Here is a 16,009-nt window from a genome sequence, read left to right as displayed (position 1 = left end):
GGGGATTGGACTAGATGATCTTTCGAGGTCCCTTCCAATCCCTAACATTCTGTGATTCTGTGATCTGGCGTCCAGTGAGGTTCAGGACCAGCAGAGGTGTTCCTGGTCTGATAGAGCTGACTGAGCTCTTAAGACTCCAGGGGCTCCCCAAGATCCAACCTCATAGGTGCTGCTGCTGCACTTTCCTGTTCTTAGGTCCAGCCTGTAATGAGACTGACCACAAGATCCAAAGGTGGAGAGAGACACAGAGACAACACTACCATGGTCAGGCACACAGATAACACAGAGCGCAGTGCCTTTGCTCACACCACAGAAATACAAACAGCACTCTTGGAGACACAAGGAGCACAAACAGCCTTATCCTGTTGAGCAGCTCAGGATCGGAGCTGACAAGCAGTAACACAAATACATGCACATGGTGGCCATCGCTGGCCCTGGACGCTTGGTCTGTTTACTGGCTGGCCCCAAAATCTCAGCCCCTGCAGTTGCTGCTCCCTGTACCTGTGGATCCCCAGGACCAAGAGCTTCCCTCTCCCTCCTACTTAGTCTTGAAGTTTACTTGTGATCACACATAAACAGAACATGCAGGAAATGGCAAGAAATAGAATGTAGTAAGACGAACTGTTGGACAATACACATGTCCATTTAAGCTACAGTCTTAGAAATAAGTAAAGCGATTTTCTTTACTGACCCTCTCAAAATGCAGATGTTTTCTGCTTCTGAGACGATTATGTGTATATATATATAAAGTATATATATATTTTTTTTTATATTTAGCTTTAGTTTTCACTTGCTTTGCTATAGCAAGGCCTGAGAATAATACCAAAAGATAAAAACCTTATTGCTGCTGTGGTCTCACACAACTGTTGTGATTTAATCATTTTATTTTAAAAGCGTGTTCAGGTTTTTTGTATGACAATGTGTGTTCAGTTTTTCTTGTCTTACCATGTACTCTAAAACTCAGAAGGAAGAAACAAAATTGCAAGAAGAGATAAGACGTCTCAAACAAGACAAGCAAGCTCTTCAGGTAGACTTGGGACAAGCAAAGAAGGAGAGAGATTTAGCAAAAGTGCAGATTACTTCCACATCAGGTAAAGCACCTTCATTTTGTTGAATAATTTTTGCCTACTCTGTGCTTTACTAAATAAACATGTAACTAAGACTTGATTCTTATAAAAATATTACTTAGCCACATGCATCTAGACCACTTCCAAATATTGACTAAACTTCTGATAAAAGCATACAGTGAAGGACATGCTACAGTACTTTGGCACTATTCGAAAGCCTTTTCTTGTATCCAGCCGAACTCTTTGTTGTTGCCTATGAAGTTCGATTTCTTGCCCATCTCCTGCTGGGCATGGAAAACAGACTATTCCATTTATACAACAGCTCTGTTCATAAGAAAATATTTACTATGTTGTATCTTGGTCTCCTGTTTAGATCTTGCCCTTTTTTTACCTCTAACCTGATGCCTTGTGGCATTTTAAAAACATTCTTTTCAGAATTCTTTGCAGTTTGACTTTAGCTTTCTTAATGAGAGAGGGCCAGAAATTGGACTCTTTTACTTCCAATATCAGGCATCAAAAGCACTAAGAGCTGTAATATTTGCCTCCATGTCTCTTCTCAAAATGCTTGATCCATAACTGGCAGGAGTATGGTCAATATATACCTAAGCAGATATTCTGTATTGTCATCCATGTTGTTACTGAAAATTTGTTTATTACAACACGATCAAGAATAGATCCCCCTGGGATTCTGTATTAAATACCTTCCACGGTGACTGTCAACCATTGGGTACTACTATGTATGAGAGAAATAAGTTGTTGTTTTGTTTTGTTTTTTTCAAATACTGTTGCATTTAAAATCCTAATTAGGCTCTAGTTTTAAAACTTCAGTGCAGTAACAGGATTAGTAAATATATTAAATGTGCTGAGAAGGATAGTGTTGACTAATTACTTTTTCAATGCATAACTACTAATAAGACTAAGGATGATTTATTCTTATAGATGAGAAGTCTTATGAATTTAAAATGATAGAAGAATCATACAAACAGGAAATTGCTCATTTGAAAAGAAGACTTCAGTGGTATGCAGAAAATCAAGATATTCTGGATAAAGATGCAGCCCGTCTTAAAGATGCAAGAGAAGAAATTGAGAAACTGAAACTAGAGGTGATGATATCTCGCTTTATAAGTTGAAATTTTAAATTATTTCTTTCCTAGTGATGAGTATAATGTAATTCCGTCCTTCATAATAGTCCTTTTTTCTTCAAGAAAAACATGTAAACTGTTTATAACCTTTAAATCAAACATGGAGTCTTTATATGCAAAATTGATATTACTGCATATGCAGTGAGAGTTGCAAGTGCAGAGTGCTTAGAACGTGGTAACCTGGTTTTGCTTTTATTGAACATCTTGATGATTCTTTTGGAAACAAAAGTAATGTGTTTCCTTAAAACCTGCAAAATTTGTGACTAAGAAAAGGCAGTGCATTGTTACATTAACAACTTGGAACATCCCTCTTGTCGTTTTCTTTTCCTCCTTTTTACTCCATGGTAGCTTAGGCAACACTTTTTTCTCTTAAGTAGTGGTTCTAGATTCTTTCTTACAAAAAATTCTCTGGTTGCTGTAGTAGGAAGAAAAAAGCCAAAACACTCAAAATATAAGGCAAACAAAACTAATATATGAATCTTGAATAGTTCCGAGATTCACATTGCCTGCTTGTCAATAGATTTGACCTAGGATTTCTAGAAATAAAGACTTTTACCAGTAATAAAATATAATTGATCTTGGAATTTTTTCATAGTGTTTTACTAGAGAGATCACAGACGAAAGGAGGTGCTTCTGAAGGAGCAGCCAGGGAAGGAGATCCCTTAAATACCACCATATCAAACATTGATCAACATATCATTGCTGTGAAAGAAAATATTTTTCTTTGCATTTTCTCCAAGATGGACTGGTGTTTAAAAACAATGAAGAGCTCTGACTTCATAGAAACAATCAATTTAGTCAAACTATGCTGGCATAAAAGCATTACTTATGTTAACATTGCCAACATGAGAAATCAAGATAGGAATATTTCCAACTATACAAGGTGTAATATTGCTGTACAGTGATTGTAGTGGCTGATAAAGGTAGGAAATTCAATTAGGTATCCAGTTTCTTACCCTGGTCCTAAGAGTCAGCATTTATTTAGGCACAAAGTAAAGTTGCTTTTTGGCTATCTTTGTATCTTGTCATACAGCACAGCCTTGCAAATCACAAACTATTTCCTTACCTCACCCTGAATTCATGTAATATACTGTAGTACTTTATATTAGAGCTTATTAACCAAGCCTGTGTGCTGGAAGTATGGCAGAAAGAAGCAGATTTACTGGTTTGAAGACAAGAATGTCCCAGAGTTGAAGTTCTCTTCTAGATTTCCATGGCAAGTTTCAGCTTAAGTGTCTTGAAGATGCTGTAACTCAGTTTAAGAACCTCAAGAATCAGATAGTACAGAAATTACTATTACCAGGTTTTGACCTGCAGAATACTTGCATTATATTGTGTGTTTTTAAATGCTTACTTTTGTACTACAGGACAATGTCTCTGACTATATATTTTAGTTTATTTTCTCATAAATCGGATAGGTTGAGAAGCTCAGAGCTGAAGCTGGAGATCAGTGTGTGCAACCGAAGAAACGTTCACAGGACAGAGCAGCAGATGCTAAAAGAATTCAGGATCTTGAGCGACAAGTATGCAATAATAGAGCTGCGTTTTGTTTAACCTTTATTTCAGATAAGGTCTTTGACAACACTTACCAGCCCTTTCATAAACATAATGCATTGAATGAAGCCCTATGAAGAAGTAACTTGTCCTCAAGACAAAAAGCTGCAATTACTTATTATACTTACAAAGGACTCTTTTGCTACTATCTCCTAATAAGCTAATTACTGATATCCCTTTTTAAATCCTTTTTCATTAAAACACTGTTTAAAATTTCTTGGAAAGGAGCAAGAGGGCAAAAGCATATACAGCCTTGCTGTTTATCTTCTAAAACTCCTTTTGTCGATGTTCAGTAACCCCTTAACATTATGGCCAATTTCAACCAAGTTGATTCAAGAGTAGAGGTTTAAATTTTATTGGATCCCTACAAGATTAATGAAAACTGGGGGAGTAGAGACCTTAAAATTCTATGTTTCTACTGAAGAAAAGTTGGGTGGGAGTGGGCTTTCTGAAGTTTAGTGGATGCCAGCTGCATTTGGTAGGGATGTGGGACAAATGGCAAAGAGACTGCAGTATTCTAATGCGAAGAATATCTTATCCGTAGATAAGAGGGGCTTGTTATTAGACTTGCATTAAAGGTGTTAGTTTTATTTCATTGCAGACTCCAAAATAAAAGGCATATAATCTGTTATTGGGAGAATCTTTTCAATATGGTTATGAAATATCCCTGAAACAGTTGGAAAAGTAGAATGTGAATGTAAGTCCAGAAAAAAGCAAGTACTTCAACAACATTAAGAGCCATATACAACTTAAGTCCTAAGAAAGTAAATAAGAGACCCATTTGACACAAGACTAATCTGAAGACCAGAGCAATACTTTGTTTAAGATTATGTATAAGTCAATCAGTAAGAAATGAGTCTTGCTTTTCTGTACATAATAACATAAATGTAAACAATGTAAAAAATTCTCAACATATGCATCTCTAGTTTTCATTCTTCACCCAGCTTAAGTGCATGACAGTTGTTGACATTCTGTTACTTAGTTCAGTTTTCATTAGAACTCTATTCTTTTTGACTTCTAACTTAATTTTCTTTTTGATAGATCAGAGAAATGGAAGGAATTCTAAAAAGAAGATATCCAAATTCCCTGCCTGCTTTGATTTATGCTGCTGCTGCTGCTGAGAAAACTAATGATCTTTCAGCTAACACAAAAACAGTTGATTTTTTGGAGAGAAGAATAAAAAAGTTAGAAACAGAACTTGAAGGTAAAGATGATGAAGCTAAAAAAAGTCTCCGTGCCATGGAACAACAATTTCAAAAAATAAAGGTAAAAGCTGGAGGCTCGTTGAGTAGTCTGCTCCACAAGTAACAGTCACAAGGTCTCTGGGGTCTAACACAGCGCAGCGATGAAAACTGAAGGCAAAGATGACATTCAAGGGAAAAAATACTCAAAGAATTTATAGCCAGAATTTCAGTAGCTTCAGCACCTAAGATAAAAAGAGCACTGAAATTGTTAAAGTAGTGTTGAAACTGATCATGAGGCATAATAATTTAGTTCTTACAAGTAGGATAAGAGGATTTCATCCTGTAGATCAGAGTAGCTGGTTACCTAATTCTTGCTGGAACCAAAGGCTGCAGTTTCAAAGGGCGTTTCTTCAGGGAACGTCTGGGAACACTAAACATTCTGTCCAAAGATGACATGATAGCGAGTCTTAAGATTTGTGATAGGAAAGGATGGAAGTCTGACATTTTACTTCAAGAAAAAGGTGAACTGCACAGGTGCTTAATGGGCAGGAAAGGAAAACTGGCCAGTTGTTCCTCCTTTTCTCCATGTGAATAAGGCATTACATTTTCCTCAGAGGCTATCCACGCTATAAAGAAGGTTAGGTTTTCCTCAGCTCATTAGGAAGAAAGGTTCTGTGTGTCTGAATTTATACTTCTGTATTAAAAAAAAAACCAAACTGTCCTGTTAAAATTTAAGATTATTTTTAAAATGCGGAGTACAATTTTGAGGCATACGTCAGTAATGTTTGCAAACTGACACATGGCAAATACATAACGGCAAATTTTAACAAAACTAAAGATTTCTTGCTATATTAAAATAAGATTTTACTCTGCCTGTCCGACTGGGTAACATCTGTAGAGAACACAATTATATAAAAATGAAACAGTTCTTTGTCAATTTTTCTTTCCCATAGTTACTGTATTCATTGTGAGTAGATGATTAATTTATAGTAAATGTTTTGAGTAATTCTGTTTTACAGCAGACTTAAGTTTGCTTCACATAATTTTTCACTCACTGATTTCTGAACTGATGTGTATTCTGCCTTAGGAAATCTTGCTTCACATGTGCAGTAGCTTTAATAAAAAGAACTAGCAATAAATGTATACTTAAGGAAACAATTTTTTCTTCTCTCTCTCTCCTCCCTTAGATGCAGTATGAGCAACGACTTGTAGAGCTTGAGCAACTACTTGCCTACAAATTTATGAGCGAATCACCAAAACTGAACGGTGATAAATCCCAATCTACAGAAATTGAACAGGAGCTTCAGAATCTAAAGAAGACCCATCAGATCACCGTTAAAAACCTCCAGACAGAAATTGAAAACCTTAAAAGTCAAAATTCCCAATTAAAACTCAGAAGTAAAAAGGATAATAAAGACTTACAGTCCACAGACTTTCAAATGAAGCAAGATAACACAAAAGACAGACTGTTAAAACTAAATGAAGAACTGGTCACCAAAAACAAAGAAATACAAGACCTTACAAAAACTATAGAGAAACTTCAAAAAGAAAGGATGATGATGTTGTCTGATAATAATTTGAGAAATAAAACTGATAATAAGGAAAACTCTACAGAGATCCTGAAAAAGAATACCTCGGCAACAGACAAAAGGAATTCCAGCAACAGTGAAGCCTTCCAAAGGGTTTTCAACGATGACAAAGCATACCAACCACATACCTTTTCCGATTCTAATCTCTTGGAAGTTCTTCAAGAAAATGCACAGCTGAAAGAGGAGCTAGAAAGATTGTCTCTAGAAATGAACCAGCAGAGGGTGAGGTCTCAAGCAACACTGGCTTATTCTGAAAACAGCATACGAAGGTAAATGCTCAAACACGTTCCTTTTAAAACCTTGTTAAAGTGTTGGCTGATGCAGGATTGAAGTGGCACATTAACATGTCAGCCACGTGTGAAGCTACTTCATACTTGGCCAGTGTTCTCTACAAATTTCATTTTTACTGTTTATTATTCGTTTGGGGACTTTTTTGGACAGTGGTGGTGTTTGTGGCTTTTTTAGAGCAGTGCACTGTCATGATTCTATGGACAAACCTATAATAATCCTTCTCATTAATGCTACAGTTTATGGTTTTGAGTAAGAAGATCTCAGTATAAATCATTGCATCTTACATGTTTTATATTTGTGTTGAATAGCATTAATGTTTGGTACAGATACTTTCTTTCACACCTGGGTATGCTTTCAGTGAAATTTACTTGACCAACTGTAGAAACTTTACAGTGGAATTTACTTGAATTTGCTTGGAATTTACTTGACCAGCTGTAGAAACTTTACACTTGAGCTAGTTTCCCTTGGATCCATTCATAGTCAAAGTTGGCATATTTAGCTTGTAACACATTCTGTTCTAAAATAGATACCTGAAATAGGGCAGCTGAACTATTATTTAAAAGCACCTATTTTCTCTCCTTTTTTTATGAGGAGCCAAAAAACGATGATTGGCTGAGTTTTCTGTATTCTAGCTGCCTCTGCTTAAATGAGGCACATGTCCAGCATTGTAGGCTTCACACTCTGTCATCCCGCCAGAGCAGCAGTGGTGCTATCTTGTGAGGTTTTGTTATGAAATTTGGAAGACATGCAGCCTTTAACGTTTTTGATATTTTATATGTTCAAGTGAGAAACTTTGCTGCATTTTTGAAGAACTGTCTGTAGCTGCTTTACTACATCTTATTTTCCTGTCACTGTTCAGGATGCAGGAAGACACAGCAGAATACATTGCATCTCTGAAAGCCTCCCATCAGAGGGAAGTGGAGAAGATTATTTGCCAGCATGCAAAGGAGCATTCTGCTTCTAAAGTAGCTGAACTAAACAGCAGAATTTCAACACAAGAGGTAAGATACAGCAGATACATTCATTGTGTATAGATATCTGTTCATGTTATTTCTTTCTGAGTTACTATAAACTTTATGTTTCTTTGAAGTAGGATCTACTGTTTCAAAAATGGGCCAGTGCCACTATATTCACAGAATCAGAGACTGGCTGAGGTTGGAAGGGACCTCTGTAGGTCATCTTGTCCAACCCTGCTCAAGCAGGGTCATCTAGAGCCAGTTGCTCAGGACCACGTCGAGATGGCTCCCAAGAAGGGAGATTCCATGACTTCTCTGGGCTTAGAGACCCAATAAATGCTTGGGTACCTTTACAGTAAAGAAGTTTTACTTATGGTCAGACAGAACCTCTTGAATTTAAGCTTGTGCCCTTTGCTGCTTCTCCTGTTGCTGGATAGCACTGGGAAGAGCCTGGCTCCATTTTCTTTGCACCCTCTCTTCAGATATTTGTAAACGTTGATGAGATCCCTCTGAGCCTTCTCTCCTTCAGGCTAAACAGTCCCAGCTCTCTAAGCATTTCCGCATAGGAGAGGTGCTCCAGTCCCTTCATCATCCTAAAGTCCAGTCTTGCTAATAAAGACTTCAGTACCTCACCCTTTTCCATGTCCTGAGTCACCAAGGCCCCGGCCCATTCATCAGCAGGCCTACATTTTCTCTAGTGTTCTGGTGGCCACTTAGGTACTCACAGAAGCCATTCTTGTTGCCTTTGCCAGTCTCCCCAGATTCAGTGCCAGGTGGGCTTGAGCTTTCCTAACCACATCTCTGTATGCTCGGACAGTGCCTCTATATTCATCCCAGGTTACTTGTCCTTGTTCCCACCGTCTGTAGGCTTCCTTGTTATGTTTGAGTTTTTGCCAGGAGTTCCTTGTTCATTCATGCAGGTCTCCTGGCGTTTTTGCCTTTCTGCTTTTTGGGATGAACTGCTCTTGAGCTTGGAGGAGGTGATCCTTGAATGTCAACTGACTTTCTCAGGCCCCTCTTCCTCCCCAGGCCCCATCCCATCTTCCAAGCAGATCTTTGAAGAGGCCAAAGTCTGCTCTTCTGAAGTCCAGGCTTATGATCATGCTTTTTGGCCTGGTCCCCCTTCTTAGGATCCTGAACTTCCCCATCTCGTGGTCACTGCAGCCAAGGTTGCCTTTGACATTGACACCCCTAACAAACCCATGCTGGTTTGTCAGTGGAAGGCCCAGAGGATCACCTGTCCTTACTTGGGTCAGTGAGTTGTCATCAGTGCTCTCCAGGAACTTCCTGGATTGCCTACACCATGGTGTTCCTCCAGTGGGTATCAGAGTGGTTGAAGTCCCCCATGAGGACCCGGGCCTGTGATTGTATTTGTGCATTACAATTTTGGGAGTTTTACACACTGTATGAAAGTAAAGAGCTACTGAATTTGGATTATTTCAGAGCGTTTTATAACTGAGGAAAGTTACTTGAAGACTGAGACTTGTTTTCATATTCTTTGGACCGGGGGTGTCAAACTCATTTTCACCAGGGATCACATCAGCCTCGCTGTTGCCTTCCAAGGGCCAAATGTAATTTTAGGACTGTATAACTGTAGGAGTGGTTACATTGTATAAATGTAGGGGGTGGTTACATTGTGCAAATGTAGGGAGTTGATACATTTTATAAATGTAGGGGGTTGATACATTGTATAAATGTAGGAGTAGTTACAGTATACAGTCCTAAAATTACATGTGGCCCTTTGAAGGCGACCACAAGGCTGATGTGATCCCAGGTGAAAATGAGTTTGACACCCCTGGTTTAGATGCACATGTGTGCTATGTAACAATGCTCGTGTTAGAGATTGTGTAGTTAAAATATGCATCACTTATACCTGCAGTGCTGCAATACTGATTATATTTTTGGCATATTTTTCCTGTATACGTTTACACATGTTGTTACGGGTATTTATGTTAATTACAAGTATTTTTAATCTTTTTCTAGATATTAATAAAACATCTCCAAGAACAAATCAGTGAACAACAGAGACATCAGGAAGCCCTTTTAGTTTCACAGATGCGAGAGGAGCTCCTACAAAAAGAGGTATATTTAAACTTGTATTAGGGGTACCTTATTCTAATAAAAGTTTTCAGCCTTGTAAAGCCTCAAATAATATAAGTCTTAGAAACAGTGTCTTTCTTAATTGCTTCTACATCAATTATACCTGAGAATGCAATATATTTTTCTAATGTGAACAAGAGAACAACATGGCACAGAAAGTGAAACTTGGAATTATTTTAATTTTTTTTTAATATTATTTTTAATGTTATAAAAGTCTGACACCTGTATGAAAATTGATCAGCATGTTAATCCCAGTGTTCATAGCCTCTTCTTTGAGAGTTGTGATGGGCAGTAAATAGACAACAGGACTTTTTCTTTATTAAGAGGGTATTTTATTATTGTTTTCAAATTCTTTGTTCAGATAAAGCCTCCCTTTTTTCATCCTTCATTGCCATAAAATTGACATAGGTGATTGTATTTTTGGTGTTCTCCTTTGATATCTATTCAACTTGCGGTCTTTTAAGAACAGAAGTTAGTTGTAATAGTTCTTCTGAAATTCATTGGTTTTTGAGGGAGGTATTCTAGGTTTTTCCTAATCTTCTACTTCTATTAATAGCATATAATCTAAAAATTACACTTGTTCATGTTTTCATTTTTGGGCCAATATTGTGTACAATTGCTGTCTTTTAGCTCAAGTTGTTTGAACTATTGGCCGTGCTTTTGTCATTCCTGAAGTGCTGCCAACCTTTTTTTTTTTTTTTAATCACCTCCTGTTCAGGAGGAGGATGTAACCTGTCTTAGCATTGTGCCTAACCTTAATTCACCATCTCCTTGATCTATGAACATGGCTAATTTTAACTTAATTTTGATAATACAGTAATCAACCTGCAGGAGTTATGAAGAAGGAATTCTCCTATTCTATAAGGGACTGAGAACTCCAGACATTTAATCTTGTTTGCTGCCCATATTTAGAAGAAATGAGAGAAGTATCAACATATGTTTAGTATGCACTTAATGTAATTATTCTTGATCTCACTAAACTCATTCAGTATTTATCTTATCCATGCAAAATTCCAACTCTGTGAAGTATTTATAGAAAAGTGAGGGTGTGTAGGGAGACAAAAAAGATCTCCTATTGAACAAGCTCTGCATTTGCTGAATAAAGGCTGAGACTTTGGATTCATATTATGAGTCTAATGACAGATATCACGTTTCCATACAAAGCTTAATTCACTACAGTGATCTCAGTATAGATCGTATTTACTCCTGGGAAAACAGGGCAAGAGTACCATTTGCTTTACAGATTATTAATGATAGTGATGGTTAAAAGAGTGAGCATCCTATCTGACCCATGTTTACAAGCTGGATTTGAGGTGCTGACATTTAAGAAAATGTAATGGAGTGCCTTTGTTAAAAAAAAAAATTTAAAAAAAATTGCAAGACCATATAGAGAGAAATGTCAAAGTAAAGCCTTGCTTTAGCTCTCTAGCATCATTGCTGTGCTGCTTATAAAATACATTTTAAGCATTAAATGGTTAAATAAGTTGAGCTAAAAGATGAAGGCAACTAAATCTGCAAACATAATTAGTGATGATAGCGAAAACTGCTACCATTCATAATGGGATCAAGAGTCCTCTGTCTAAAACTGTGGTACCTCAAAAAAGGCAAACTTTTCTCTGAGGCTCACTGGAAGATTTTTATTTGAATACTAATCTCAGAAGTGCTGTTCATGGATGTTTTTCATTAACTATAACCATATACTTATCTGGTATAACAGCTTGAACATAGGACAGCTTTGTATTAGGAAATCAGTTGCAAGTCATTGGTAGAGTTGACTAGACCTGGCAATTATTAGACCAAAGAGGGTTTGTAATCTTGTCTGTTAGCAGCATGTCTTGTCTTAATTTATTCCTTAGAAATACACTGATACATTTTGTATTTGATCTTTATCCAGAGTGTGAGAAGGGTTTGTGTAAGAACATCTAATCATAATATTCTCTGTTAATGTTTTAGTATGTTTAGAAGTATAAAAATTGACTGTGAATAATCACTTCATAACGTATTATGAACAGGATTTGATTTATCAAAAATAACTAGATTTTCATATCCTTAGGCCATTTCTTACAAGTGAAAGATCCTAATCTAAGTCCCTGAGCCTCCATTTAAGCTTCTGAATAAAGGAGATTTCTCTTTTATCTCTTCTGCTATGCAGCTTTTGAACAAAGTGATTAAACAACACAAATAGTTTGAAAAGAATCTCTTTTATACATTACTTAACACAATGACAACAATTTTCATCAATTCTCTCAAACCGTAGGTGACAAAATTGTTGGAAGAACTGAAGGAGGCTAAGGAGAGCCAAAGTCCTGAAATGAAACATTTCCTGTGCCTGGAAAAGAAAATCAAGCATATAGAGACCAGACATGAAGAAAGAGAGCAAGAAATCCAAAAGGTACACCAGCTATGGCCACATTTACTTCTCAACAGCAATTTATTGGTTTAACTATACTTTTGTGGCATTTGCACAGGCTCGTTTAGCCCAGATTGCAGAGGGGCAAGTAATTGTTGATACAGCTGTGGTTTTGTCTTTGCCTGCGGATGCAAGTGAATGTTGATGTGGTGCTAGTCAGCCCTTCCTTGCTGTGGCAATTGAGATTACTTGTGCATGGCTCACATATCAGGTGTGTAACTTCCTCACAACCCGACCTACAGAGGCCCAGCTTTAGCAGAGGGTTGGACCACATCACCTCTAGAAGTCCCTTGTCTCATGCGGTTATTTCATAGTTCAGTTCCACAAGGAAAGCTATTGAAAACCTGACGAGAGTTTGCGATGCAGAGTTGGTTAAGCTATGATGTATTCCTCAACTGAACTGTCACTTTATTTTCTAGTCCTGAAAAGCTGCATTAAAAGTATAGAAACATCTTGTGGAAATCTACCACATACTGTTTTTAATATGCAAAACAACAACAAAACTCCTTTATCCTCCACAAACTAAAAGTTTTGGATTATGAAGGTTGGATCTTTGTGATACAGCTTCTTGTATCTGTTATTTATGTCCCTTGAATGAGTAAAACAATTTTACATTGGGGGGTTTTTTAAATCTCATTTTATGTCTTGGCCTTCATGCTGATTTTTCATCTCTCTGGGGAGCTTCTGTCATCTGGAAACAGTTTTCTAGATAATTTTTTTTAATTCAAGTCTTTCATCACCTAAATATATGATTGTCTTTCATTTGTGTTTTAACTTAGGTTTTATTTGAATATATGAAGTCAAAGGAGGGCAGTTGGACTGGAAGATAATCAAACCTGTAGTAGTTCTTAGTTTGTGGAGTTTGTTCTAAAGTTTTGAAACCAAATGTCAAGTAATACAATTTTATGTGCAGAATTGCTCATGGTAGAAGGCTTTATTCTCATACATTTCTACAGCAGATATTTAATTTTCTTCCCCAGAAGAATTGTGCATAAAACAAGTAGTGGAATAAGAACAGACTCTGCTGTGACTGATTTTATTATTCACATTCTGTCCTGCTGAAGGCAACTGTAATAGTTCTTTATGCTGTTCATTTGCTTTTGTATAATGTGAGAAGTTATCTACTATTTCTGTAGTGTCTGCTGCTGCCTAGTCTGTGATCTGTCTCCGCTGAATTGATTACCTGACCTATAATATTTACTAAATATTTACTAAGATGTTTTGTAATGTATTTAACAAAACCAGAAATAGTAGTATACACAAGAGTTGCTACTAGGTAATTTCATCATTCCTGGTGCTACTGGCTTTGTTATGTATTAAGCTTTGGGTTTTGTTTGTCCTACTTTTGCACTTTCAATCATCTGCAGGGGGACACCAAACACTCCCTCAAATGAATAATAACAAACTGAACAATGTAGAAAAACTAATTGCTGGACAAGGAAGTAAAGGGTTACCCTTCGTATCAAACTATAAATACAATAATTATGGCCGTTGAATGCTAGAGCATTCCTTCAAGAATCTACTACAATTAATAATGATGTGGAGATTTTGATATCTTGTGACACTTTTTATTTGGGGTAATTTAATAGGATTATGCTATGGATTAATGTAAAAATAAATTCAAACTTTTATCTGCAGCAGCTTAAGACCTTTGTGACTACAGGATATTTTGTGATAATTCATAGAACTTTTGGTTTTTAATAGTACAGGAATAGCCCATAACTCATCATTCAGATTTCATTTGTTTCTTTTGCAGAGTGTTCTTTTAACTAATGCATTTAAATGACAATTCAAAAGGTTCATTTTGATTACAGACGGTTTTATGGTTTAGGCTCAGTTTTGTCTTAAATATTCATACTTTTAATTGCTGCTTTGGAGAGGTTAATTCTCCTGAGGCTCATTAGTCAGTAATGGATGCTACCGTTCTGTCACTAATGCAAATATTTAAAGGAATTTATTGCTATCAGAATGATTTTTGTAATATTCAGAACAAATTGTTTCCACTTAATGTGAGCACTGGGCTTTGGGACTGAGCATCGAATGTAATGAAGCGGCGTATTTTTGCACAGGGGCCGTGTTGGCAGCATATTTGACGAGGGAGTCCCAGCGCTGACTTGCTTCTGATTTGCAGGCAACCCAACTGACACAACATCTCACTGACGCTCAGCAAACCCACGAGGTTGAGAAGTGGCGAAGATTGGCACAGAGGAAGAACCAAGAACTGGAGAAATTTCGAGTGGAATTGGATTCGATATTAGATGTTTTACGTGAACTACAGAAACAAGGGGTGGTTATTCCTGCACCTAATTCCAGTGGATTCAGCATGACAGACGGCTGTTGGAAGACGCGTTAGGTATGAGTTGATTAGAGAAGCAGAATTTTAATATTCAAAGCTAGGTATAGACAATATTGTTGAAAATCATTAATGTAACGCTTGTAAATTGAATTACATTCCGTCCTGGAATCCTGCTTGTCCAAAGGTAGATTTGCACTGAGCAACACCTCAGTCATATTGTATGTCTTATGTTTCATTGGAAATGGAGTTACATGCCATATTAAAAAAAAAAAAAAAAAAAAAAAAGGAATATTGGGGTTATTCCACAAACTCAATTACCATTGAGAAATTCCATTTGATGCTTTTGCAGATACTGTAGAACGTGCCTGAATATTTTTAGTTTTTGTTTATAACTTGTTGTACCACAATTCCTTTGTGAGCAATTTGCCCAGTATGCTGTTTGGCTTATATTTTTAGTATATAGAGTTACTATTTTTCATTCGGTAGGGCATGAAAATCCTCCTTTTTCCAACATTTTGCTTCTCTCTGTCCAATCCATAAAATACTCCTCCTCTTATCCTAAAGACCCCTTTCAACTTTGTGAGTGATTGGAGGGCTGGAGCAGGGCAGGTGTTCTCACATAATGATCAAATTCAAACTATTCTCTATTTACATTGCAGATATTTCCAGCTCTGCCAGTAAGAACGATGGCAGAGTGCTCAAGCTGAATTGTTATGGGACAGATATGAAAAAAAGCCTATAAAATACAGTGTGAGAGTAGTTTTTGGTATCCCTTTTAAAAGGGAAGGCTATATTGATGATCTTTACAGAATAAAGAGGCCAATCAAATGTGAAGACAGTGTACTAAGGCTCAACTGCAGGGATATGTCAGTGGGCAAATTTAGAGTTAAAATACTGAGCAAATTGGAAAAGGGGACAGGAAAAAAATAGTCTTCAGTAATGACAAAGGAGACTAGTATGCTGAAGCGGGAATAATCTACCACCCAAATACAGAACATGGATATAACTTTCTGCTGAACTGACAAGCACCAGAGCAGATACCAAGCTAAGTGTTAGAGAGATGGTTGCCTTCTCCCTCTCCTCTCATGCCCAGCTGGAGTTTATACACCTTGGTGTAAAGCCTGTAGGATACTAGACAACATAGGAGCAATTCCTACTGCATCACTAACATGTAACTTAGTGTGCTAAGCTTCTGGTCCCTTGTTTCAAAAAAGAGATGGACCAGCTTGAGGGAAAAGAACAACCAGCAGTCTGTTTGGTGGCTGTAATGACAAGTTTTTCAAACAATGAAATCAGTAAATTGCTAGTTTGAAGTCTCAGCACTGCCAAGTCCTTAACAATTCCATAGCACATCTATCAAGGTTGTAGATAATCAACTGTGTTTATTTAAGGCAAAGAGAAGATAAAAGCTAGGATCTAC

General features: G+C 37.1%; 1 protein-coding gene across 5 annotated transcripts in view; it reads left to right on the top strand.

The window, feature by feature from the left end:
* Positions 1-16,009, top strand: part of CEP162 (centrosomal protein 162) — a 51,647-nt gene that overhangs the window by 31,147 nt on the left and 4,491 nt on the right. For all 5 annotated transcript variants that reach the window (XR_010605902.1, XM_065630691.1, XM_065630690.1 and 2 more), the window contains 9 exons: positions 965-1,091; positions 2,007-2,170; positions 3,628-3,732; positions 4,805-5,029; positions 6,135-6,805; positions 7,687-7,828; positions 9,767-9,865; positions 12,141-12,275; positions 14,425-14,646. Coding sequence is in view for 4 of the 5 variants with exons in the window: in XM_065630691.1 (XP_065486763.1) it covers positions 965-1,091; positions 2,007-2,170; positions 3,628-3,732; positions 4,805-5,029; positions 6,135-6,805; positions 7,687-7,828; positions 9,767-9,865; positions 12,141-12,275; positions 14,425-14,646 (1,890 nt within the window). In the remaining variant the exon portion in view is untranslated. The remainder of the gene's footprint in view (positions 1-964; positions 1,092-2,006; positions 2,171-3,627; positions 3,733-4,804; positions 5,030-6,134; positions 6,806-7,686; positions 7,829-9,766; positions 9,866-12,140; positions 12,276-14,424; positions 14,647-16,009) is intronic.

The sequence above is a fragment of the Caloenas nicobarica genome, chromosome 3 (genome assembly GCF_036013445.1).
Source record: "Caloenas nicobarica isolate bCalNic1 chromosome 3, bCalNic1.hap1, whole genome shotgun sequence".
Taxonomy (NCBI): Eukaryota; Metazoa; Chordata; class Aves; order Columbiformes; family Columbidae; genus Caloenas; species Caloenas nicobarica.
Note: the sequence above shows the minus strand (reverse complement) of the source record. Positions and strands in the feature narration are given on the sequence as shown.